At 43.7% G+C, this 27912-nt stretch overlaps 1 protein-coding gene across 1 annotated transcript in view; it reads left to right on the forward strand.

Moving 5' to 3' along the window:
• TBL3 (transducin beta like 3) overlaps nt 1-27912 on the forward strand; it is a 48313-nt gene that overhangs the window by 14812 nt on the left and 5589 nt on the right. The window contains exons 9-19 of the mRNA XM_073636457.1: nt 5914-6010; nt 9744-9952; nt 11390-11531; nt 12497-12555; nt 13686-13792; nt 20466-20616; nt 21981-22211; nt 25021-25091; nt 25244-25400; nt 26441-26499; nt 26588-26691. Of these exons, the coding sequence (XP_073492558.1) occupies nt 5914-6010; nt 9744-9952; nt 11390-11531; nt 12497-12555; nt 13686-13792; nt 20466-20616; nt 21981-22211; nt 25021-25091; nt 25244-25400; nt 26441-26499; nt 26588-26691 (1387 nt within the window). The remainder of the gene's footprint in view (nt 1-5913; nt 6011-9743; nt 9953-11389; nt 11532-12496; nt 12556-13685; nt 13793-20465; nt 20617-21980; nt 22212-25020; nt 25092-25243; nt 25401-26440; nt 26500-26587; nt 26692-27912) is intronic.

Below are 27912 nucleotides of genomic sequence, written 5' to 3' on the forward strand. Positions count from 1 at the left end.
ATGCAGTGTGCGGCGTATGGTCTAAGCACTGACAGGCTGACCCCACCCCCACCCCTTCAAACTCTGCAGCAATGCTGGCAGCACTCATACGTCTGTCTGTGGGAAATAACCTCTGGCTATGACGCTGAGCACATGAACTGACCTTTGGACGACCATGGCGAGGCCTGTTCTGAGTGGAACCTGTCCTGTTAAACCGCTGTATGGTTTTGGCCAATGTGCTGCAGCTCAGTTTCAGGGTCTTGGCAATCTTCTTATAGCCTAGGACATCTTTATGTAGACCAATTCTTTTTTTTCAGATCCTCAGAGAGTTCTTTGCCATGAGGTGCCATGTTGACCTTCCAGTGATCAGTATGAGAGAGTGAGAGCGATAACACCAAATTTAACACACCTGAGACCTTGTAACACTAACGAGTCACATGATACCAGGGAGGGCAAATGGTTAATTGGGCCCAATTTGGACATTTTTAGTTAGGGGTTTACTCACTTTTGTCGCCAGCGGTTTAGATATTAATGGCTGTGTGTTGCATTATTTTGAGGGGACAGCAAATTTACACTGTTATACAAGCTGTACACCAGGGGTAGGCAACCTTTTAAGCACAGTATGCCGAAAAATGTTTTCAAAGAAATTGAGCATGCCGATTTTATAACAAAAAAATGTCAACTTCACACTCTCTCAATCATGAAAAGGATTTTTTATAAAGTAAATGCTGTAAACTGCTTTAGTAGTGAGAAAGTAACATCCTGCACTCTCACACCTCAGATCAGCCCCAATTCATGCACCTTCACACCTCAGATCACTGTCCCTCCTGTATATCTGTTTCACCACTGTACCACCCTGCACATCTGCCCCACCACTGTTCCCCCTCTCTCATCTGCTCCACCACGGTACCTCCCTGCACGTCTGCGCCGTACCCCCCCCTGCTCTTCTGCCCCTCTGCTTTAACCCCCTTCTCATCTGGTCCAACACTGACCCCTCCTCCAGCTCATCTGTCCCACCACTGTAACCCCCCTGCTTTTCTGTCACACCGCTGAACCCCCTTTTCATCCCTCCCATCACTGTACCTCCTGCACATCTGCCCCATCACTGTACCCCGCTGCTCTTCTGTCTCACCACTGTAACCCTGCTGCTCATCTGCCCCATCAATGTACCCCCTTTTCTCACCGGCCCACCACTGTACCCCCCTGCACATCTGCTCCACCGCCATATCCCCATGCTCTTCTGACTCACTACTGAATCACCTTCTCATCTGTCCTAACACTGAACCCATCTGCTCATCTGTCCCGCCAATACACCTCCTTTCACATCTGCCCCACTGCTCTACCCCTTTGCTTTTCTGTCCCACTACTGAATCCCCTTCTCATCTGGCCCAACACTGAACCCCCTTGCTCTTCAGTCCCACTGTTGAAGCCCCTATTCATCTCTTCCACCGCTGTACCCTCTTCTCATCTATGATATATGTGATAGCAGAGTGGTGAAAGGAAGCAGAGATGAGACACATCTACCTGTCCTGGCACACTCATCCTGCTGATCCACCTCTTGCATACAGCCCACATGCTTGTATGTGATGTATGTGATGTCACATACAAGCATCTGAAATGGATGCGCAATGATGAGCTCTGGTCAGGAGCATTTTCTGAAAGCAGTGGGCCTGTATGCAGGATCATCAGTTGGGCCCCCGCAGCTGAGTAAAAGTGTAGCGCTCTGCGCCGCAGCAAAAGTTGGGTGGGATTTTCATTGCGCTGAATACTGACTCTGGCTTAAAGGGACACAGAGTGCTGGGGTTCAGTAGTAAGTGACGCAAAGGTTCAGGAATAATTTCAACAAAGTTCCCAGAAGTTCAACAGTAATTCCACAAACGGTCACCTGATTGTGGTTTTCTCAATCACAGTGAAATCTCTTCTTTCTAAGATTGATAGTGGCAACCAAGCAAGTCATCTTTCTACAGATGGTGGGCGGGGCTAGCAGGACTGTGATTGGCTTTAGCAGTGGCCAATGACAGTCCTCCCGGAAACGGGGACCGCCCCTCCAGAACTGCACCCAATCTCTTCCTCATCTCTTCCTCATCACAAAAGCTGACGATCGCAGCTACAGAAAAGTTAGAGAACCAAACAATGTGTGGGGGGCACAGTGCCTCCCCCTCAGTGCAGGTGCGATGTGGGGAATTCTGAAATTGGAATGCATTCATGTCTCACCAACACTTCCCTGCTCTGCTCTGCTGATGGGGGGGAGGGAGTCAAGTGGCGACAAAAGAGGCTTTGCAACCACCAGCCGGGGGTTGCCTACCCCTGCTGTACACTCACTACTTTACATTGTAGCAAAGTGTCATTTCTTCAGTGTTGTCACATGAAAAGATAAAATAAAATATTTACAAAAATGTGAGGGGTGTACTCACTTTTGTGAGATACAGTATCTCCACTTGGAGAGATTTCTATTTCTGGAGATGACTTTCTCAGGCAGTGGAAAATAATTTATACTGCCAGACTTGTAAATATGTCAATAGAGCTCAAATGAAACTGCTGACAAGGTGGAAGGTTATAGTTCTGTTTGCTTGGATGTATTTAAATGGCTAAAGTGCTTTAAAGTGGTACTAAAAAACGAACCCCCCCCCCCCCCCCTTTCTTTTTTTTTTTTGTGATTGTAAAACTTTATAATAACACAAATATTATACTTGCCTGTTCTGTGTGGTGGTTTTGTACAGAGCAGCCCTGATTCTCCCCTTCTAGGGTCCCTTGCCGGTGCTCCTGTAGGGTGCCCCCGCAGCAAGCATCTTGCTATGGGGGCACCTGAGCCACTGCTCTGTGTGTCCATTCACACATGGAGCTGCTGCTTGGCCCCGCCCCCTTAGTCTCCTGATTAGCTCACGGGCTGTAATTGAGTCAGAGGCCAATCAAGAGTGCGGGTCCCCAAGGGGCAAGGCTCTCCTGGAAATTGCTGGATTGAGAGGGGGCTCAGGTAAGTATTAGGGGGGCTGGGGGGGAGCTACACACAGAAGTTTTTTTTTTTAACTTCATGCATTGAATGCATGAAGGTGAAAAACTTTATGCCTTTACAACCACTTTAACCTTAAGTGGAACTACAGTTCTGCAGTTGTTCACTTTGAACAGGCAGGAGTTTTTTTTTTGTTTTTTTTTTTTTTTTTTTTATTGGAGATTAGGCATGCCATGTTACTTACAGTGACCAGCCCACGATCTCTGTGTACTGGAATGATGGCTTCCTGCACATGTGTGGGAGTGACATCATCCTGTGCAAGATGGCCTAAAACTGGCACACAGAAGAAGATGCTTGCGAGGTACAGGAACTGTCCGAAGAAAGGTGAGTATTAAAGTGATTATAATCAATCGCCTTGTAAAACAAGCCATTCAGTTTAAAATAGAAATGAAAGGCAAAACATTTTTGTGTATATGGTGCTTTGTGTACTTTAATGAGGAAAAAAAATGAACTTAAATGATTTTAGCAAATGGCTCCAATATAACAAAGAGTGAAAAATTTAAGGGGGTCTGAACACTTTCCGTCCCCACTGTGTTATTTATATATATATATATATATATATATATATATATATATATATATATATATATATATATATATATATATATATATATATATATATATATATGATAGATAGATATACCGTATTTATCGGCGTATAACACGCACCCCAAGTTTAGGAGGGAATTTTAAGGAAAAAAAACTTTTAGGAGGGAAGTTTAAGGACAACTTACATTAAAATGCCCATCAATGCAGCCTTATCTGTCCATCTGCAGCCTTTTCAGTGTCAGTGCAGCCTTGTCAGTGCAGCTTTGCCCCAGTGCAGCCTTGTCAGTGCAGCTTTGCCCCAGTGCAGCCTTGTCAGTGCAGCTTTGCCCCAGTGCAGCCTTGTCGGTGCAGCTTTGCCCCAGTGCAGCCTTGTCGGTGCAGCTTTGCCCCAGTGCAGCCTTGTCGGTGCAGCTTTGCCCCAGTGCAGCCTTGTCGGTGCAGCTTTGCCCCAGTGCAGCCTTGTCGGTGCAGCTTTGCCCCAGTGCAGCCTTGTCGGTGCAGCTTTGCCCCAGTGCAGCCTTGTCGGTGCAGCTTTGCCCCAGTGCAGCCTTGTCGGTGCAGCTTTGCCCCAGTGCAGCCTTGTCGGTGCAGCTTTGCCCCAGTGCAGCCTTGTCGGTGCAGCTTTGCCCCAGTGCAGCCTTGTCGGTGCAGCTTTGCCCCAGTGCAGCCTTGTCGGTGCAGCTTTGCCCCAGTGCAGCCTTGTCGGTGCAGCTTTGCCCCAGTGCAGCCTTGTCGGTGCAGCTTTGCCCCAGTGCAGCCTTGTCGGTGCAGCTTTGCCCCAGTGCAGCCTTGTCGGTGCAGCTTTGCCCCAGTGCAGCCATGTCAGTGCAGCTTTGCCCCAGTGCAGCTTTGCCCCAGTGCAGCTTTGCCCCAGTGCAGCCTTGTCAGTGCAGTGCAGCCTTGTCAGTGCAGCTTTGCCCCAGTGCAGCCTTGTCAGTGCAGCTTTGCCCCAGTGCAGCTTTGCTCCAGTCCAGCCATGGGTAGATTCAAATATGGCGCCGAGACTGCAGGGCTTTGTCGGAGCCGAGATACACATACCCGAGTGTTCTCGCCTTGTTTGGGCGCCGCTCACAGTCACGCCCAGTCCCGCCCTATGATGGACATAACACAGGTCCAAGGGCGGGAGTAGGCGTGACAGCGGCGCTGAAAAAAACCGAGAACACTCGGGTATGTGTATCTCGGCTCCGAAGTATCCCTGCAGTCTCGGCGCCATATTTGAATCTACCCACGGCTGTGTATGTCGGCGGCGACCGCGGCAATTGCCGCGATCGCTCCAATTACACAAAATCGGCAGGGATCGGCCTATAACACGCACCCACAATTTTCCCCTGATTTTCAGGGGAAAAAAGTGCGTGATAAATGCGGTGTGTGTGTGTATATGTATGTGTGTGTGTGTATATGTGTATGTATATGTATATATATATATGTATGTATGTATGTATGTGTGTGTGTGTGTGTGTGTGTGTGTGTGTATATATATATTATATATATATATATAATATATATTAAAAATCCTAGATTAATTTTCTAAGTGATCATATTCCCTCTGGTCTCGGCTGCATAAGAGCTGGGGGGGGGGAAGAAGCATCAGCACACTGAGCTTGCTAGTGAATTGCTGTGCAGGGACAGTTTGTCAATTCTAATCATTGGGGGAGAGCACACTGAGTTCCCAGAATAGAACTGACCACGGTGTGCTTTCCTGCTTAGTGTGGTCACTCAGTTTTTAATAGGAAAGCAGAGGGACTGGCAGGTACACCAGGGATTTCACACAAAGGAAGCAATACAAAGAGACCAGAATATTTTCTCATACAAGTACATTGTACAGCAGGTACATATCAGGAATATTTAGTGTTGGGGTAACAAGGATTTATTCTCGTTTGTTCCGCTTTGATGCATTCTCTGCAAAATGATAAAAAAAAAGCCCCCCTACCTGTCCGTGTTACTGCACCAGCTCTGCCATGGGCTCCAGCTTCTTACAGTCAGTCCCCTGATTGGAGGAAGCCCCACTGTGTGTCTATAGACACACACTATGCCGGTAAGCCACACCTGCAGCGTGGCTTACCAGCAGTGTGTGTGTTTATAGGTTCACACAGCCCAGCTCAGGACCCAGTGGGAGCATGCATGGTTGCTTCCGTAGCACCTGACTTACTACAGGAGGCCCCCCTAAGGAGGTAGTAGCTGACAGCCCCGGTGGGGACTGCTAGAAGAGAAGGCAGTGGACCTTCCTATGCAATATTGTACACAGCAGGTAAGTTTAACGTCTTTTTTATTATAAAAAAATTGACATCATTTGAAGGTTTGCCTTTTTTGTTCTTTTGTTTTTTTTTTTTCTTTTACATTTATTGCAAAGGACATATCTATGTTGTGTGTTTCAGAGTGTGGAGGTGGCATTGCTTCTTCCTGAATCCTCGGATGTGATTGGCAGAGAAAATAACACAGAGTCCCTCCTCTTTGTTACAGCCGGCAGTAAAGGTGAGCTGCACTACTAAACAAGAAACACAGCATGTATGGGTAGGGAGCAAATGTGACTTTGTCCACATATACAGCTAAAGATGTTACATAGAAACTACATACGTTTATGAGGTTAGTTACACTGCACTGATCACATGCACATACATAACTGCTTTCTCTTTGCCACCTATACAGGTTCTCTTTAAAGCCTAATTTGTAGTTTTAAGAAAAGTATGTAGATACAGTGACTGTGTAGAGAAAAGCTACATTTGGAATACCTTAATATTTTTAGATAAGCCCCAACAGCAGCCTAAACATCACTCCCCTGACAGTCCGGTACAGAAAGTACCGCAGCTCTGTGTGTAAGTGGAGCCGTCTGACCCCCCCACCCCCCTGTGAGTCAAACCTATAGCTCTGCATTTAGCAGCATGCATGGTCCCTACTGATTTGCACAGATCTAGCATGGGTGGGGGCATGTTGGACCAATGCAGAGAGACTATTGCTTCCACCCAGAGAGCAACAGTCCTTTGCAGCTGAATGTCAGGGGAGTGGACTGCTGCAGGGACTATATTAAAGAACTAATAACGGTAAGAAATTTTATAATTCAGTTTTTTTTTTTCTTGCATGTTCATTTAGACAGTTATCACAAAGGAGCTGAGAATCTTTACTCTATAACCTGTGTGATTATTTACTTCAATTATCTAATCATGTGAAAAGCAAATTCTTGTTTGTTTTTTAACCACTTCCTGCCTGTAGGACATCATATGACATCCTTTGGTTGAAGTTGTGATATCTGGATGAAGCCTACAGCTACAAGCCTCATCCAGATATCTTTGCTTTCAGCTGGCGATTCCCTAACTTGTAAAGGCCATCCTAGCGGCTATTTAGCCGCTGGATGGCTTTTACAGGCAGCAGGAGGGGATGTCCCCCCACCGCCCTCTGTTGCTTCTCTGGACTCTCCCATGAGTTCGGGAAGCCGGAGATCTGATCTGCCGGTGGTGGCGGTGGTTAACCGTAGAGCTGGCTGGGGTCCAGATGGTCCCCAGCCAGCTCTATGACCCTAGGAGGCCGGAACTGCTTTCCAGGGTAGAGGAGATATATGGGGTCCTATTGACCCCAGATGTCTCCATAAAGACGACCTGTCATGCCTTTTTCATATTACAAGGGATGTTTACATTTCTAGTAATGGGAATAAAAGTGATCCAAAAAAAAGACATTTTTTTTAAAAGTACCTCCATCCCCTTGTGCTTGCACGCAGAAGCAAACACAGATGTAGGTTGTAGCAAAAGGTAGCAGCGCTAATGTTCCTGGGTGAATAAAATAGTGAAATCAACCTTGTTGCTTATTAAGAAAATTGATATATAGCACAAAACTTAAAAAGTGAACCAACATTCAGTAATACAACCCTAACACACCAGATAATAGTCCATAAAGAGTGTTGCGAAGAGACCTAGGTTCGAATACCAGTCTTCAAGATAAATAAGGTAAAATATTCCTCCACCGCACCACCATGATAGCTCAAATGAAATGCGCGCTTACCATAAGGCAAGCCCAAGGAAGCTTGCGACCTTAACCCGGTCAGGGCCTTTATCTGGATGGACTGGTAGGGAACAACACTCCACTTCCTATAGCCAGGGGGGGACGATGATTATCGCTACTCCACCGAGCCACAGGGAATCGATCACACCAAGGAGGGAGGTGTGTATAACTCCAAGTTAAGGGATGGTTCCCATTCAGAGATTCCCCGAAAAAAGAAAGGGAGACACCATAGCGTAATCCTGGTACTATTTTAGATTTATTAAGAAGATAAAACACTTACAGTGTAGTAGATTCGTAACAGTGTAAAAAACAGCCGGCCGAAACGCGCGTCGGGAGGAGCTGACGTGCTGAATGTACCGTCTGTAGGACGGGTGATCGTTTTAGCCGGCCGGCTGTTTTTTACACTGTTACGAATCTACTACACTGTAATGCCCCGTACACACGGTCGGACTTTGTTCGGACATTCCGACAACAAAATCCTAGGATTTTTTCCGACGGATGTTGGCTCAAACTTGTCTTGCATACACACGGTCACACAAAGTTGTCGGAAAATCCGATCGTTCTAAACGCGGTGACGTAAAACACGTACGTCGGGACTATAAACGGGGCAGTGGCCAATAGCTTTCATCTCTTTATTTATTCTGAGCATGCGTGGCATTTTGTCCGTCGGATTTGTGTACACACGATCGGAATTTCCGACAACGGATTTTGTTGTCGGAAAATTTTATCTCCTGCTCTCCAACTTTGTGTGTCGGAAAATCCGATGGAAAATGTCCGATGGAGCCCACACACGGTCGGAATTTCCGACAACACGCTCCGATCGGACATTTTCCATCGGAAAATCCGACCGTGTGTACGGGGCATTAGTGTTCTTTTAATCTTCCTAATAAACGCTAGTACCAGGATTACGCTATGGTGTCTCCCTTTCTTTTTTTGGGGAACCTCTGAATGGGAACCATACCTTAACTTGGAGTTATACACACCTCCCTCCATGGTGTGACCGATTCCCTGTGGCTCGGTGGAGTAGCGATAATCCTCATCCCCCCCCTGGCTATAGGAAGTGGAGTGTTGTTCCCTACCAGTCCATCCAGATAAAGGCCCTGACCGGGTTAAGGTCGCAAGCTTCCTTGGGCTTGCCTTATGGTAAGCGCGCATTTCATTTGAGCTATCATGGTGGTGCGGTGGAGGAATTTTTTACCTTATTTATTTATCTTGAAGACTGGTATTCGAACCTAGGTCTCTTCACAACACTCTTTATGGACTATTATCTGGTGTGTTAGGGTTGTATTACTGAATGTTGGTTCACTTTTTAAGTTTTATGCTATATATCAATTTTCTTGATAAGCAACAAGGTTGATTTCACTATTTTATTCACCCAGGAACATTAGTGCTGCTACCTTTTGCTACTGTTTATGTTATTGTGTGTATCCCACATAGAGCGGCTGCTTGTTTATGATATATTTTTTACCCATATTTTTTATCACTGTCTTTGATAATTTGTGTTTGGATATTCACACCACTGTAATTTAAGGCACGATTTGTAAGGAATTTTTTGTGCACTATAGCGCGGTATTCTTCCTATTACAGATGTAGGTTGGTCCCACATATGTAAAGGCATTTGTATGACACGTGAGGTATCGCCGCAAACGTTCTAGTGAGAGCAATTATTCTAGCACTAGACCTCCTCTGTAACTCTAAACTGGTAACCTGTAAAAATGTTTCAATCCTAGCCTATGGAGGTTTTTAAGCACCGACGTTTGGCGCCATTCCACGAGTTTTAAAGTGTGACATGTTGGGTATCTGTTTACTCGGCGTAAAATCATCTTTTATATTCTACCAAAAAATTGGGTTATATATTTGTGTGTGTGTGTTTTCATTAATATTCATTAAAGTGTGTTTTCCAAAAATAAATTGCTGCATAAATACCGTGTGACATAAATTGCAACGACTGCCATTTTATTCTCTAGGGTGTCGGCTAATAAAATATATAATTAGTTTCCTAGCAAAAAATTATTATTTTTACTTGTAGGAAAGAATAGCCAGAATTGGCCTGGGTGGGAAGTGGTTAAATACTGGCATATGAAATAAGTAAACAGGAATTTACTCTTCACGTGGCTGAAATATTTATAACATTTCTAGACACAACCCATTTCACAGCAGATCTTCACTTTTTGTGTAATAATCGCCCTTAATGACACCCATTGTTTAATGACAGGTATCTTGCGGGTGTGGGATGCGGCCACCTCTAGGTGTGTGTACAGTCAGAGCTTGCCTCACACCAGCAAGAAAGTGTCGGAGGAAGAAGGGGATGAGCACAGCCTGATTCATTGCCTTCTCCTGCCCAATCAGGGAGAGGTTCTCACCGTCACAGCAGAACACAATATCCTCATTTATGATCTTCAGGACCTCCAGCTAAAGAAACAGGTACAGCCACCTACTTGCAGGATTAGTTTATCGATGTCATCAGTTATAAAATACATTTTTAGCAAGGTTTTAAAGAACGTCACAAAATGCTATTTTTAACCATATCTGTACTTGATTTGATTGTAGCCGTATTAGTGCAATTGTGACAGAGAAAATTGAGTACTGTCCGTGATACTTTTTTTATTTGCACTAACATACAATTTTTCAGGACAAGCTTTCGGGGTATGTCCCCTTCTTCAAGGTCCAAGCAGTACTGATTCACAAATTTTTAAGCAGAATGTTAAAGAAGAAAAAAAAAAAAAAAAAAAAAGAGAAAACCAAACACATACAAATCAATGGTAATAAAGATAGCAGCAGAATGGGATCTTACAGCTGTACCTCAAGTAATGTTGTGTACCTCATCCAATGCAAAAGGTGCAGCAAAGGATCTTATGTTGGTGAAACAGGACAGAAGTTGCAAGTGAGGATGAATTTGCACAGACATACCATCAAAGAACATAAAGAAGACAGTTTATGCACACCTGTGGGACATCATTTCTCACAATCGGACCACACTATAGAAGACCTCAATGTCTTAGTTCTTAAAGGGAATTTCAGAACTATCCAGGAAAGGAAAACGTTTGAACTAAGAATGATACTTCTTTTTGACACGAAGAATAATGGCCTGAATTTAGATATTGGTTTCCTTACACATTATGCTAAAGTTTTATGACCGCTCTGTGACTAGCATCCCCCCTTGCATTCCCCCCTAGCTCTCCCTCTGTCTTATCTCACTAACTCTGCTGCTATCTTTATTACCATTGATTTGTATGTGTTTTGGTTTTCTCTTTTTTTTTTTCTTTTAACATTCTGCTTAAAAATTTGTGAATCAGTACTGCTTGGACCTTGAAGAAGGGGACATACCCCGAAAGCTTGTCCTGAAAAATTGTATGTTAGTGCAAATAAAAAAAGTATCACGGACAGTACTCAATTTTCTCTAACCATATCTGTGAAAGCTATTTTTATAATCTTAAAACCCCCCAAAAATTATATATTTCAGCTTACTTAAAGTGTAAGTTCACCTTTTTCATAAAAAAACAAAACATAAAAAAAACACCATATACCCCTCTGTTTTTTTTTCTGTCTTGAATTTAGACACTTTTCCGGCCCACCCTTTACACCGAACTGTTCTGTAGTTATTAAACCCTGATATAGCCATTGACATGTATTATGACTAAGGCCCACTAAGGCTGAAATGCATCAACTTTTTCTGCACATTGTCCTCCACTGTTGTCTTGATGGATTTGAAATAAAGAAAAATGTTTTAACTACAAGGAATACCGTGTATATATGTATGTGTGTGTGTGTGTGTGTGTATATATGTATATGTATGTATATATATATATATATATATATATATATATATGTATATGTAATAATTAACCTGTTCTAATCCAGTTTGCAGGCTACAATGATGAAGTTCTGGATGTGAAATTCCTGGGCCCATCTGATTCGCATGTGGTGGTCGCTACAAACAGCCCCCAAATTAAAGTTTTTGAGCTGGCAACATCCAACTGCCAAATCCTGTATGGCCATACAGGTAAGAGCTGGTATTTTTCTGGAAGATTTACCATGTATTAGAAAATTTGCATTCTTACTTGAATCTTGGTTTCCTTTTTCTTGTACGTCCTAATAAATTAGAAATTTTTCTGCAGTGTTTGAAGCACCCAAACCATCAGAGACCATTCATTTTACAAAAATCTTCCCATATTTTGTGTGCATTGAAGGTATTCTAGGGATTTTATTTATCTGTAAAAGCCTCCCTTGTGTAGACCTATAAGAGTTCTGAGACTGCTGCTGGGCGCCACCATCTTGGATGTGATGGGAGCAGTCACCCAAATAACTCCTCTATAGTACTAGTCCTCTTTACACCGCCCTTGGCAGCTACATGAAATTTATATGGGGGTGGGGCAGAAGAGCTGGGCCAGCATGGACAGTGATTAGACACTCCCAGAAAAGGCAAGAGCTGTGCTTAAGATTTGACTCTTCTTGGAGTAGTCAGGGTTGCTGCCAAGTTCCGAGGCACAGTTGTTCAAGGGACAGAAAAACAGTGCAAGTAAGCATTTAAAATACTTTCTTTACCTGCAAACTAAAAGTCCAGCTTTCAAAAACTGAACAGGCAGGCTCTTTATTGTAGAAGAAACATGCAATGTCTCTTCTGCAATACAAGAAACCTACCTGCCTGCTTGCAGTCTGCTTTGGAATATCAGCTTGGCACCTGTGTGCCGGGATGACTGCATTCTTCCCGTGACAGCCAATGAAGACCACCACAGCTTGGCACCTGAAAGAAGCCAGGTAGTTGATGCTGGCGCTGCGTGGGACTTCAGACCGGTGAAGGTTAGGTAAAGATAGGCAAGTATCACAGAGTTTAGCTCTCCTTTAAGTTGGTGACCGGGTCTCTTTAAATTACAGCAGGAGAGTACATTACTAATGCAGCTGCAAGAATAGTATATGTTTGGTATATTATACGGTTTGCTTATTACACTCATTGATTATGTTTTCTAGAAACTGTTCTGGCAATTGACGTGTTTAAAAAAGGGCTCCTGTTTGTTAGCTGTGCAAAGGTAAGTTCCATGATCAGTGAGGAATAACAGCCAGTGTAAATATGCAAATAGAGGGGTCTGATAATATTGCTAACTTTAACCACGTAAGGACCAGAAGGTTTTACCCCCTTAATGACCAGGCCATTTTTTGCGATACGGCACTGCGTTACTTTAACTGACAATTGCGCGGTTGTGCGATGCTGTACGCAAATAAAATTGATGTCCTTTTCTCCCCACAAATAGAACTTTCTTTTGGTGGTATTTGATCACCTCTGCGGTTTTTATTTTTTGCGCTACAATCAAAAAAACACTGACAATTTTGAAAAAAAACACCAATATTTGATACTTTTTGCTGGAAAAAATATCCAAAAAAATGTAAAAAAACTAATTTATTAATCAGTTTAGGCCAATACGTCAAGTCTATAAACAGCAGGGGTCGGAGAGATAAAATTGTATCAGTAAGAAGAGCTCGAAGAGCCGATTGGAAGTAAGGGACACCCCCCCCCCTTCACACAGGAACAGAGCGGAGGCTGTAAATCAGCTGCAGGTCCCTCCCCTGTCACCTTTTTTCTCTGGTCAGGAAAACTTGTCAGAAGTGACTCATGATTATAGCAGAGGAAAGAGGCAGCAGACAGAAATGAGGCTTAGTGTTCTGGATTGAGACAAGTACACACTATAGAGGGATATGCTTTGTTCATATTTCATGTCTGAGGTTTACAATCACTTTAAGTGGTTAATAAAAAAATAAAACTCTTCTTGAAGAAAACCTGTACCAGGAAATACATTATGGTCATCATTGAAGTCCTCTCCTTCTGATAATGTTTGATTGCTTGCTGTTGTGTTGATTTAATTTCTTTAATACTTCTTACGTCCCTGGGCTGGATATGCTTTTACATTGCCATGACTTCACTGGCTTGCCTGCACATTCCTGGTCAATGACTTAGAAAGCACTGAAGTCAAAGAAGTAGGCATGACTATCAAACAATTGGAATTTTTAGAAGGCGCTCCGTAATGTAGGTCCTTTACTTCCTGCTCTAACAGAGAACTTTAAAGCTAGTTATTGTTTAGAGATATAGATCAATAAGTATAAAGTAAAGGTTTAGAGCAACACCTGTCTGTACGTTTTCCTATCACCGCTTCTTTTAATTTAGGACAAAACTGTCAGAGTTTGGAAGATGGCAAAGTCTAACGGAAAGGTGACTTGTGTAGCCATGGGTGGAGGTCATGCTAACAGTGTTGGAGCAATTTCCTGTTCAAGGTAGGAATCAGTCCATGAATTTTCTATCACAGATTGATCTACAAAGTATCACTGCCCACTATACCTTGTTTACCACCACTGCGCCTCGGAGTACACACGAAAAAATTCTTATGGGAGTTTTTTCAAAAACCAACCTAACTGCAGCTGCCACTTTATATGAAAAATTAAACAAAGTGTTTTCTTCTATAACGTGTAAAACTAAACGTGAAAAACATGTGAAAAAAACAGTGGCGCTATTTAAAAACCAATATTTTCACCCTTAAAGTGAATCCTTAACTAAATAGTTGTACACCTGTAAAAATGTAGATATTTATGTATATAGTGAACACCAGGTGATAAGTGAAAATCATACAAAAAATTACACTGCAACTCATTAAATTACAAAAACCTTTTCCATAACAAAAGTTCCTTTAGAAGAAAAGAATTTTGTGATAAAGTCTTTCAAAAAGTGATATCTTCTTTGCAACTTCCACCACACCCAGGTGCTGAGTGGACCCACTCCCTATGGAAACTCACTCACCAGCTCCAATTGCACACACTTGCGTGTAAGACTGCAGTGCTTTTTGTACCCAAACAGGAAGGATCACAGCGACAAATCAACCATCCAAATATAAGTGCAGGACTCTTTCCACATGTGAATAAAAAAAGTGCTCCAATAGTGTAATTCGTAAAACCAGTTTAATGAAAAACACACATAAAAATCCTCAATGATTAAACTCACACTTTCAAAATTCAAAAACGCAGAGTAAAACTTCCACAGCACACTGAACTCCACTGCACAGCACAGTAAACACTTGGATGTAAACGTTAGGGGTAGGGTTGTCCCGATACCACTTTTTTAGGACCGAGTACAAGTACCGATACTTTTTTTCAAGTACTCGCCGATACCGATTACCGATACTTTTTTTTTAATGTCACGTGACAGTTTTTTTTTTTTTAACAGTGCTTGCTTTTTTTGGGGGGGGGGGGGGGAGGGGGTGAACGTTGTATGTGTGTGTTTGTTTTTTTTTTGTTTTTTTTTACAATTTTTATTTTTTACAATAATATTTTTTAATTCTTTATTGTGGTTTTTTTTTTTTTTTTTTTATCAGCCCTTTTGGGGGGCTTTGGTGAGATATCAGGGGTCTTAACAGACCTCTGATATCTCCCCCTTGAGACAGAGAAAGAGACAGAGGATAGAGATTCCCCAGTCCCTTTCTCTGCAGCCTCAGCTGTACTGAGAATGAATGGAGAGAAGACAGCGGCTCCTCTCCATTCATAAACTGAGACATCGTAATCACAGAAGATTACAATGTTTCAGTTATGTGAATGGACAGAGTCAGCTGACTCTGTCCATACACAAAGGAAGGAGGAGGGAGACGGAGGAACGGAGGGGGAGAACGGAGGGAACAGATAAGGAGAGAGGAACTGAGGGGACAGCGGAGAGGGACAGATAAGGAGAGAGGAACTGAGGGGACAGCGGAGAGGGACAGATAAGGAGAGAGGAACTGAGGGGACAGCGGAGAGGGACAGATAAGGAGAGAGGAACGCAGGGGACAGCGGAGGGGGACAGAAAAGGAGAGAGGAACGGAGGGGACAGCAGAGGGGGACAGAAAAGGAGAGAGGAACGGAGGGGGAGAACAGAGAGGCACAGATAAGGAGATAGGAACGGAGGGGACAGCTGAGAGGGACAGATAAGGAGAGAGGAACGGAGGGGGGGAATGGAGAGGCACAAATAAGGAGAGAGGAACGGAGGGGGACAGCGGAGAGGAACAGAGGGGGCATGGAGGAGAATGCAGTGACATACAGCGGTGACCGATCACCGCTGTATGTCACTAAAGCTGGTGAAAGCCGCTGGGGGAGAATCTTGTAACTCCCCCACGCGCCGATCACAGCTGTCTTCTAGGTATCGGGGGAAGCATCGGGAGCATTTGCCCAAATACAAGTACTTGGGCAAATGCTCGGTATCGGTGCCGATACCGATACTAGTATCGGTATTGGGACAACCCTAGTTAGGGGTTGCGGTCACGGCGGACCCGAGGTGTGCAGGCGTCTGCTCGCTTATCTCACCTACTCCTCATTAACCAAGCCGCTCTGATAGATCCCCCTTCCTGGTAAGCTAGAACGCGTCACTCGTCTCTGTTCGCGTCACTCGTCTCTGGTGCTCACCATCACACAGCCACGCCCCGACATGTTTCGTCACAACAGTGACATGAATTTTCTGTATCCGATATTCCCAATGGGGTGCTCACTGAGAGACAGCACTCAGCTAAACAGACAAGGAATAAACAAAAAAGGCGTCTCTTAGTAGGATCGTAAAAATTTAATGAACAATTACATTAGCACACTCACATATGGAGACTGTATAGTCCGGCAGGGGTAACGTCAGTAGCGGCCATGTCCGTGCTCTCAGATGCCTGATTTCTCACTGGGCAGCAGCCAGCAGTGAGAAATCAGGCGTCTGAGAGCACGGACATGGCCGCTATTGACGTTACCCCTGCCGGACTATACAGTCTCCATATGTGAGTGTGCTAATGTAATTGTTCATTAAATTTTTACGATCCTACTAAGAGGCGCCTTTTTTGTTTATTCCTTGTCTTACATATTGGAGTGGCTTCACCCCCTTGATAAGGCTGCCCTAGCAACAGATCGTAGACCTCTCACAAATAGCTTTTCAGAACTAAAAGGACTTCCATAAATGTGCATTGGGACTTATTATAACACACTGTAACCTGCGCTGCTTATTGGATTGTTTTTTCTTACTCAGCTAAACAGAACCTGGATGGTTAGGCAAGGCAGAGTAGACAGAATTGGTAAAGCATGGAATCAATACCCACTGGTCAGCTAGATAAAAAACATCATATGCCCTAGGCCTAGACAAAAGAAACAATAAGTAGACTGTGTGGTCACAAGGAACCAACATGAGTGGGTAGCCGAATACTAGACCATAGGTGCTCAACCTGTGCCCCCCCCCCCCCCCCAGCTGTCACGGAACTACAAGTCTCATCATGTCTCTGCCTTTGGGAGTCATGCTTGTACCCGTCAGCCTTGCAATGCCTCATTGGGCTTGTAGTTCCACAATAGCTGGAGGGTCACAGGTTGAGTACCCATGTACTAGACAAAGTCTACAATACCTAGGTAGACACTGCAGCCTGTAGACCTGGAGGCGATGCTCCATCTAGAATGCACACAAAAGGAAGACAAGGACAGGCGCAAGGACCACCATTGTGTAGTAGTTAAAAGCAAAGATTTATTAAATGTAAATAAGTTGCACTCAGAGGTGCAGAGAGGCAGGCCAGAATAGTAAAGCTCTGCAACACCAGGCTCAGCAGCCAAGGGTGGAGGCCAGTCGGCATCTGACACAACCAGGGAGATGGTGGGGGGGTGCTGGGTATAGCTGTGCTAAGTCCAAGAGACGACCATCCAACCAGAGGGTAGCCGCGATGACGGGACGCCTACTTCCGATGTAGCTCCTGGAGAATTTGCAGTCAAGGATACATTTGGAGAAAGAGGAGTATACCGTGTTGTACCACCTTCTTGACTGCACATTCTCCAGGAGCTATGTGGGAAGTAGGCGGAAGGAGGCATCCACATCATCGTGGCTGCTCTCTGGTCTCTCTGACTTAGCACAGCTATACCCAGCGACACCCCCCCCCCACCCCCACCCCCACCACCACCATCTCCATGGCTGTGTCATCCCCCAATCCCAACCCATCCTTTACTGGCCCACCCTTTCATTAATTGGATCTCAGCTCATTCAATCATGTGTTTAGCATCACCTGTGAGTATTAAGCCGGGTACACATAGGCCAAATGTCAGGAAACGTTCGCCGGTTTAAAAAAAAAAAAAAAAAAGGTCTGACATTCGGCTGTGTGTATGTCGGTCTGTCCTACCGAAGCCCGCCGTTTGGAGGAGCATGCTGGAGAACCAGCAGCCGACCAACTCCCGATCAGCGCTTTCAGCCAATGGCAGAGAACGCTGATCAGAGTGTTCTGGCAGGGGGGCTGTCCCCCTATGAGAACACAACAGCTCAGCGGGGGAGATCGCTGTACTTACTTTGCATAGCGGAGCTGTTCGTTTTTTCTTTTCGTTCAACTCGCTAGGTTGAACGGAAATAAAAAACGATAGTGTGTACCAGGCTTTACTTAGGGCGGCCTGCATGTAAATAGTCTGCCAAAGAACGCCCACTCCTTCAGACCTTCCAAGAACCAGCCCTCTGCGTTTATTAGGGCTGAGGGCTCTTGACAGGAATATTGAGGTAGGGTACTGGGATGTTTTCAGAAAGCTATGTACAGCACCCTGCTGGCCCCTCACACCAACCGTGATCTGTATTAATTGCATATAAAAGCGCAGTGATGACATCACCAGATCTAAAAAAGGGTATGTAATTAAAACGGAAAGGTTATTTACAAATGTAATTAGAATGTAGATGTTGGGTGCAGGAAAGAACCAAGGAAGGCAAAATAAGCAGATTAAACCTTGCTTTACCAAGGCTTAGATCTTTCAGTTTATTAACATTCAACTTCAAAGGTATACAAAGCCTTTAACAAAGGCAGAGCAGCTCTGAATGTTTTTCTATATCATATTATTTTAGTACTACTATACTTATTATTCTACATATTAAGGAGTTGGCTGAGGGCATCTAAGTGGATCAGCTCTAAAAAGGACCCGAACTCTGGAAACTGTATCCAACAAAGGATCCAAAGGATTAGTCACAGCTACTGCCTGTGGTCTCCCTGCAGTTAATCTTTTCCCATTACTGGCTTGCCATGCCTTGTTCTGCATTGTGTCTATGGGGAGCAGGGCTTTGCTTCCTCGTTAGAGCCCCCAGCAAGGAAAACACTGAGCTGCACAGTAGTGGCATCGCCAAATCTCCCTTCAAATCTAAAAGTAGTACTTTTTTACCTTCATGCATTCTGTGCATGAAGGTAAAAAACCCTCAGTGTGCATCTCCCCACCCAGCCTTCTCCCCCCCCCAAATGCTTAAGCCCGATCCCAATACAGGGATGTGCACGAGACCCGAGGCTCCCCCGGGTCTCTCCCTCCCGATTGGCTGAGGTGACTTTGGCTCCCGCAGCTGTCAATCACAGCCAGTGAGTTTGGAGTGTGGAGCAGGGCTGGGGGTTATGGACACAGAGCTGGCTCAAGAGCGAGCGTGCACGAGCTATGGGGGCAATCGGCAAGGAGGAGGGGCCCAGAGCACCGGCGGGGGGACCCGAGAAGAGGAGGATTGGGGTTGCTCTTTGCAAAACCACTGCACAGAGCAGGTAAGTATAACATGTTTGTTTTTTTTTTGTTTTTTTTAAATAAGAATTTTTCCTTTTACAATCACCTTAAAGCGGTGTTCCAGACGCATTTTTTTTTTTTTAAGTCAGCAGCTTCAAACACTGTAGCTGCTGACTTTTAATAAGGACGCTTGCCGTGGTCAATGGTGCCGCGATGTTTTACTTTTTAAGTTCGGGTCCACTTTAGGGGAGAAAAGGTGTATAAAGCAGCGTGAATTGATGCCTTTTATAGGATCATCTTCATGGTCATTGCTGCATCTATCATGTTTTGTGTACAGGCATCCTGTACCTCAATGCTACATACAGGCTGTAGTTCTCACCTAGTGCTGGTCACTGCCTTTCAAGTACCCAGGTCCATGTGGACTGCACATGGTGAGATGCACTACCACTCTGACCTGCCAACTGTGCGCATTATACAACATGGGGTTGATTAACTCAGAGGTAAATGCATGCTGGAGACATGGGTCAGCATAGATATTAGTGGAGTGGTGGTAGCTGGTAAGAAAACGCATCGCATTTGCCTGGTGTAATAAGGTGCTTCTACTAAAAAACAAAACTTAGCACATGTGATAACTAATGAACACTGGCTTCATCGACATTAATGCAGGTAGGGTTATTAAAGCAGTATTAAAGCCAAAAGCAAACCTTTATTATATTACAGCCATAAAATTTTAGAAATGGTAGGCTGCATTTGTTTTCTTTTTTAGGCTTTCTTTCTTCTATTTTTCATCTGGTGATCCATCCAGTAAACCTGTTCTTTTTCAAAGGAAAAAACTCTCCAGCAAAATGTATGAGTTAGAGATTAGACAAACCATTAGAGGGGCTTATAATGATGAGCTTTTATTTTATTTATGTAAAATCTTTTTCTTGATCATATATCACGGGACACAGAGTATTCATTACATAGTGGGTTAGATAGGCACCATCGGTGATTGGACACTGGTTAACCCCAATTAAGGAGAATTCCTCCCCTATATAACCCCTCCCATACGGGGAGGACCTCAGTTTTTTCACCAGTGTCTAAGGTGGTTGGTCACGTAAAACATGTGCTGTGAAGAAAGCTCCAGTTAGCTGGAGTTTGGCTTCAATTTGTTAGTGTATTTAAATCTGCTAGTAGATATAACTACTCCCCCCCCCCCCCCCCCCCGCCCCTGACTGATAATGCTGTTGTAAAAAAAGATGCCCTGTGCGCCTTCATCCAGAGTGGGGGGGCACTCTAATACGGGAGGTGTGTTACTGGCCAGATCACCAGGTGAAAACAGAGGGGAAAAAAGCCTAAAGAAAACTAGTACAGCCACCGCATCTAAGGATTGGTAAGCTGCAATATATAACTTGAAGCTGCTGGCTTAAAAAAAAAATGCGTCTTTTGGGTCTTATGCCGCTTTAACTCCTCTCTTGTATTTTATCAGATTGAAGGAGTCTTTTATAGTGAGTGGAAGTCAGGATCTAACCTTAAAGATATGGAAGCTCCCAGAATCCATTTCCTCCAAGCAAGTTAAAGGCCAGTTACCTGGGATGGAAGGATTACATGCAGCTTGTACAGAGAAGGCACATGATAAGGTGAGATGTTCTGTACTGATTGGGTATTTTTTTATATATATATACAGAAATGTGATCCACTCGATATAAACAGAGTTATCAACACTGTTATTTTTTTTTAAACACGTTGGGATTCATGTACCAAAACTGGAGAGTGCAAAATCTGGTGAAGCTGTACATGGTAGCCAATCAGCTTCTAACTTCCACTTGTTCAATTAAGTTTTAACAAAAACCTGGAAGCTGATTGGTTTCTATGAAGAGCTGCATCAGATTTTGCACTCTCCAGTTTTAGTAAATCAATCCCATTGTTTATTTTCTTGCAGCATATGTAGATGGGAGAAGCCATTTATACTCATTATAAATGTAGGCTGTGTACTTTGCTTGGTGGTGCAGCACAATGCCTGTGCTTTATCCCTGCTTTGATCAATTTTGCTCAGTCAGCTCCAGCAGAAATGGCTTATCCTCAAACTGATTTAAAGCCGGACTCCTCCCCTCCCCTCCCCTCCCCTCCCAAATCAACCCGCCTTAAGGCATCTGACCGTATTTTATGCTGTTCCTTTTTATTTTCTAAAAAAAAAAGAAAAACACATTTATCTGATGACTTTACATGAGTCCTGTGTCAAAGCTAGGTCATCTTCCTCTTCTCTCAAAGTGTGGGTATCCTCACTGATGCAAACAATAGTCCTGACACTGAAGTCAGGGCCTCTCCATACATTATTACACTGGTAGTGCAGGATGCTGTGGTCGCGCCTACTTGAGACTGGTCCATGATGCCCTGCACTCACAGTATGTCCTCAGTCTTCTACGCTGACATGGGAAGATTGAGGATATATAGTGCTGGAATTAAATTGATTTTTATTTTACAACACCTAGGGCCTTTTATTGAAAAATAAAATAATAATCTGGAGTTGAGATTAAACTCGGGGGTCATTCAGGAAGGGTGCCATTCGCATTGATATTGAGCATTGACATTTATTTTATTTTATATTATATATATTTTTAGATTTAAATTAATAGTGAACACCTACAGGGTCAATATGACATTGGATAGTAATAACGTAGCACAGCAAACAAAATGTCAAAACGCAGTTCATTACAGCCTGGTACACTGCTTCCATAGATCATCAGTATAACTAGGGACATTGCAGTGTGAATTTTAACCAGCAGGTGGTGCAGTGTATTGAACTTTTAGCGATGGTTACACATAATACTGACCAGATGCAAGGGAGGGGGGGTACCCATTTTATTTTGATGCACAGAGATTAGTTCTAGATGGGGAATATCCATTTATACTGGAATTTAAATATTTGAGATTGTTCATGGGTGAATGTTACATTATGTGCCTGATAAATAAAAGTATTCATTTTTTTGTTCCATTTATGCAGGATATTAACAGCATTGCTGTATCTCCCAATGACAAGCTGGTTGTCTCCGGCTCTCAAGACAAAACGGCCAAGCTGTGGTCAGCCACAGACCTGTCCTTAATGGGTGTCTTTAGAGGACACAAGAGGGGCATTTGGTGTGCCCAATTTTCACCAGCAGACCAGGTGGTAGCCACATCATCTGCAGATGGATCCCTGAAACTGTGGGGGCTGCAAGACTTCAGTTGCTTGAAGGTGATGATGATTTGTTTATGGAGATAAAGTAAGGGGGGGGGGGTCTCACCCTGGCTTACCCTTCCAGTGTTACTTAGATTACTCACAAAGTGTTATTCTGCTTATTGATCATTTCACTGAACATAAGTGCCCGGAGGTGTCTGCTGCTTACATTAAGATATGAATAAAGTTGGCCTGCCTTGACCATAATATGTATATAGGAATTAAAACTGATAATTACCAGGAGAGCTGCACACCTAAATACCCGCTCACAGTCCTAAAACTTAGCTTTTATTTCAATTGCATTAAAAGGTGACAAAAATAGCAAGAACAATAAAAATAACAATATAATCCAACAGGTAAGTGCTGGGAAAACTAAGGAGATACCTTCCAAAATAAACTTTTTAAAGGGGGAACTCATTCATTCTTGTCCATACTGCCTGACAGAATAGCTATTGTTCACCACCTTTCGATTAAGTAGCAAAGTGTACAAAAGGTCCCACAAAAAATATCAATCACAAAATAAAGCCACAGCCTCAGCATATTTCGTCCCAAATCAGAAATTGGGAAAATTGTACCATAACTTAGACAAAAAAAAAAAAAAAGTGCTCCTATAAACAAAGAAAAAACCATCTACATAATTGTGGCCATTCACGGCTGGCCCTATTTATAATAGTGCCTTGTGCATGGGCATGATAATGTCATTACACATGCTACTTGATGACGTCATTATACATGCATGCCAGCACAATGACGTCATCGTGTCACACTCACGCATGCACAATTCAATATCTACAAACGGGCAGAAGCTGAAACATCTGATGTTCTCCAAGGTAAGCGCTCAGGTACTCCAATACTATCAATTCAATATGCTCTACTGAAAAATTTAAATTAGAATACTGATCGCCAAAGTACTTTTTTTATACTGTTACCTTAAAATTCTTAACTAATATAAGGATAATTTTACAAAATTTACAGCAGATGCATATCAGGCTCACATCTCAAAACAAAGTCCTTTACCGATGGCACTTTCCAAAAAACAATAATCCTGGGCAAATGGTAAAAAGGTAAAGCCCTCATTGGGACCAGAGGGAGCTCTAGTGCCCAGTCTAAAAATCCATTTTGCTTTAGCTTTTGGCAGCTGTTATCCAGGTCACCTTTCCTTTTGTCCCAATTTAATGCCTTGGATGACCCAAAATTTTAACAATTGGGTTTTCCACCTTGTCTATCCTAAATATGCCCCGCTATTGGCCGATCTCTTTTCAACAGTACATCATTAACATGTTTAGGGGCACGTTGTCTTAGTTGTCTGATTATTTTGCCAAGATATAATAGTGGGCAAAAGCAACTGGCGATGTAAATAAGGCCACTTGAACTGCAAATATTAAAAGACTTGATTTGTATATTTTTTCACCATTTTTTGGGGGTCATAAATTCCTTACTTGTGCAAACAAATGGGCACGCTTTGCAGTGGCCACAACGAAAGGAGCCACTTGGTTTCCCTGGTTAACATTTGCTTTTGCCTACTAGCTTGTTTAACATCGCTGTGTACCAGAATATTACACAAGTTCTTTGTTCTACTGTATGTAATGGATTGGGGTACGAGGTAGACAGTACCTCAAGTCCATGTAATCTAAAAGGTCCATGTAGTATTTGTGTAAGATGTTCTAAATCTCGCCGCTTTGGAAAGAATAGGTGCTAATCAGTTGCACTATATTGTTATTCCTTTTTTGCTTACCAGTAAAGTGTCCCTTGGTGTATCTATGGTGATCTTAATAGGTTCTTTGTAGGGTAACCCCCCCCCCCCTCCCCCCTGCGTGCGTATGCCAGCAGAACACAGCACTGCGGGAGACACCCCGCCCCCACTGACTGTGTTGCTGGGGGGGGGGATCAAGTTATTTTTCTCTCCTTCCACCCATGCTGGAAGGAAACAAAATAGGATGGGATTTAAAGCAGAGCTCCAGGCTCCTTCAGAAAAAAATTAAAGTCAGCCGCTACAAATACTGTAGCTGCTGATTTTTAATATTAAGACACTTTCCTGTCCTGGAATCCAGTGTTGTCTTCCCCCAGCAGATTTTTCAGTTGGCTCTCGGGGTGCTGCTGCTACCATTTCCCTACTGCGCATGCGCGAAGCGTGCTGTGCTTTGTGAATGGCCCGGCGGCAGGGGAAGGAGGAGGGTGGCCAAAACTCCTTTTATTTTCAGCCAAAGAAGCGGCCATTTTGGCCTCTGTTTGATCTTCAACTGCCATGGTGCTACACATGTAATCAGTTATGATACCAGCCATTGGATGGTTCAACTGGTTGAGAGCACAATCAATGTGACAGTTACATTCCCAATACATGCAGGAAATGTAACTGTTTTTTGAAACTGTTAAATCGATGGGTTTGCTTCCGCTTTAATGTGAGCCTTTCAGTTGATCTCAAACCACCCTCATTTCTGATGGAAGGGTCCACTAGTGCAATCATCTATCTTTTTTTTCCCTGGGGTTCATTGTGCTCCGGCAGTCCCTGATCCTTTGCATGCAGTTTTTTTGGCCTTGAGAGAGTCCAGCTTTGGCATTAAATTCCACAATGCAATGTGAGAGCCCTGATGATGTATTGAGAGGCACCTGTGTTGAATAGGGGCTTGTCCTGACTTTTTTCCTTGTGAGATTTATAAGCAGACTTTGCACTTTATACAGGTTCACCTGCACATCGATGGCTTTTAAAGCGCGCTTGTCACCGCTTTCTCCCAACATCCCACCTCCTGCTGCTTCTGTAGACAGGACTCTTAGTAGTTCAGATATTACATCTGATTTTCTGACTTTCAGTGTTTTTCTTTCTTTTTAGACATTTGAAGGTCATGATGCCTCAGTCTTGAAGATTATGTTTGTGAGTCGTGGCACACAGCTGGTTACAAGGTAAATGTCAGATTCTCTCAACTTGAGCAATGATTGCTTTTCCCAAAAATAGCAAAGTCAAAACTGAGAATTTTTTTTTGTGCGGAATTGCTTTTTAAAGAGAATCTTTGACTTTGCTCATAGTAATGACATTACTTTGTTCCTGTCCTCAGCGGCTCCGATGGCCTGTTGAAGCTCTGGACCATTAAGACAAATGAGTGTGTCAAGACATTGGATTCCCACGAGGACAAAGTGTGGGGACTGCACAGCAACAAACTGGACAACGCTCTAGTGACTGGATCTGCAGACTCGAGCATTGTTCTGTGGAAGGTGGGAGAGTTGTCAGATTGTGTTGCTGATCATGTATTGCATATATGCAAGGCTTATCAAAGTCCAACTTAACATTCAGCTTAAAGTGATTGCAAAGTCTCTTTGTTATTTTTTATAGGGGGGAAAAAAAAAAATAACATGTTATACTTACCTGCTCTGTTGCATTGGATTTGCACAGAGCAGCCGGATCTACCTCTTCTCAGATCCCTGTTCTGTGATCCTGGCCCCTCCCTCCCATTGAGTGGCCCCACAGCAAGCCGCTTGCTATGGGGCACCCGAGCTGAGTCGCAGCTCCCTGTGTCCATTCAGACACGGAGCCCTGCCCTGGCCCTGTCCCCCCTCTCTCTTGATTGGCTAGCTGACTTTGACAGCTGCGGGAGCCAATGGTGCCCTTACTTTGTCTCAGTCAATCAGGAAGGAGAATCTCAGATACTCATGGACATCCCAGGACAGAGAGGGATCTCAGGTAAGTGTTAGAGGGGCTGAAGGGGGCTGCTGCACACAGAAGGCTTTTTATTCTAATGCATATAATGCAATAAGGAAAAAAAAACTGCCTTTTACAGTCCCTTTAAAGCCTTCACAGTACATTCCAGGTGCATCAAAACAAAAAAATTGTAAAATCTTGTGTGCTTTCTTTAGAAAACAGCTACAGCCTGAAAAGAAAATCCTGTCCCCTGCCAGCACGCTACAGAAAAAGCACCCTTACTCTGTGTGGAAGCAGTAGTCTCTCTGCAGAGGTCCAACGCACCTTCTATGAGTCGGCACTAAAGTTCTCCAATCAGGAAGCATGAGCTTTTGCTAATTGCAGCTCTGACTTAGCAGGGAGTGTGTGAAGAAATCTTCTCTTACAAACAAAAGAAACATGTTTGACATATTTTGTCAGATTTTTTATATATACTTTAAGCTCACACAAGCAATAATGACATCAGTTTATAGAAATATCAGCTTCCTCTAATTTAGCGGACCCTTTGTAGACATATTATGCTTTGTAAGGAGCACTAGTGTGATGTGAACAATGAAAATAATTCCTTTATTCCCAGGATGTCACAGAGACAGAGCTGGCTGAAGAACTAGCTAAAAAGGAGGATGAGATCTTAAAGTAAGTGCGCTCCTGACTTTAGTGGTATCTTTCAGATTGATCCCCAATTACTCTTATTGTAACGTGCCCTCCTGTTTCTCTCCTGCAGAAAGCAAGAGCTGTCAAACCTTTTACATGAGAAGAGGTTCCTGAAGGCTCTGGGCCTGGCCATTACCCTGGACCAGCCGCACACCGCGCTCATCGTTATAAAAGGTTCGTGCCATGGAGATTTTTGAACAGAGAAATATTTCAAAGCTCCTCCTCTTGACCAGTAAAGATGCCAATTCACGCTTGAATCAGGTTTTCATACCATCACTTATTATTCGTGGGACCTTCCTATTGTTTGTAATTCTGTGCTGAGTCAGGCAGCCAATCCAGCATCTCACAGGCTATTTTTCTCCAAAAATATGGTGTCCCTACATGACAAGAGCTCTTCTGGCTGATACTGTTGTCTGTGAACACTCTCTAATTTCATGAAGGGTGGGGAGTTTAGTAGTTTCAGAACGGAGGTCAGCAACTCCGCAATCAGGAGCAGACCTCAGATCAGCGGGGTGAATGCAGAGCAACTAATCAAAGCTTTACCTCTGTTGTTTTTTTCCATTTAGCTTCAAACAATGGTTTTGCCACTTGAACAGATATACAGAAGACCATTTTATTTTTTTTATTTTTTTCCCCTTAAAAATGAAGAAAAAAAAAAATGTGACGGAGGTGCAGCTTTCATTAATTGCCGTGTATTGGAGAAGGCTGGGCCCCACTATGCTGGACACTGACACTGCAATACTTACTACTGACCCCTACACTCTGAATTACTTAACACTAACCTATGTGGTATTTACTACTGTCCCCTGAACACTGTAACCCCTGCACTCTGAATTATACTGATCCCTGCACTCTGCATTACAGACTACTGACCCCTGCACTCTGCATTACAGACTACTGATCCCTGCACTCTGCATTACAGACTACTGATCCCTGCACTCTGCATTACAGACTACTGATCCCTGCACTCTGCATTACAGACTACTGACCCCTGCACTCTGCATTACAGACTACTGACCCCTGCACTCTGCATTACAGACTACTGACCCCTGCACTCTGCATTACTTACCACTAACCTATGTGGTATTTACTACTGTCCCCTGAACACTGTAACCCCTGCACTCTGAATTACTACTGACCCCTGCACTCTGCATTACAGACTACTGACCCCTGCACTCTGCATTACAGACTACTGACCCCTGCACTCTGCATTACAGACTACAGACCCCTGCACTCTGCATTACTTACTACTAACCTATGTGGTATTTACTATTGTGACCCCTGCACTCTGAATTACTACTGACCCCTGCACTCTGCATTACAGACTACTGATCCTGTAATCTGTATTCCATACTACTGGCCTCCTGAATAATGTGTTACTACTGATCCTGTAAT

Source organism: Aquarana catesbeiana, linkage group LG06 (assembly GCF_042186555.1).
Source record: "Aquarana catesbeiana isolate 2022-GZ linkage group LG06, ASM4218655v1, whole genome shotgun sequence".
NCBI lineage: Eukaryota > Metazoa > Chordata > Amphibia > Anura > Ranidae > Aquarana > Aquarana catesbeiana.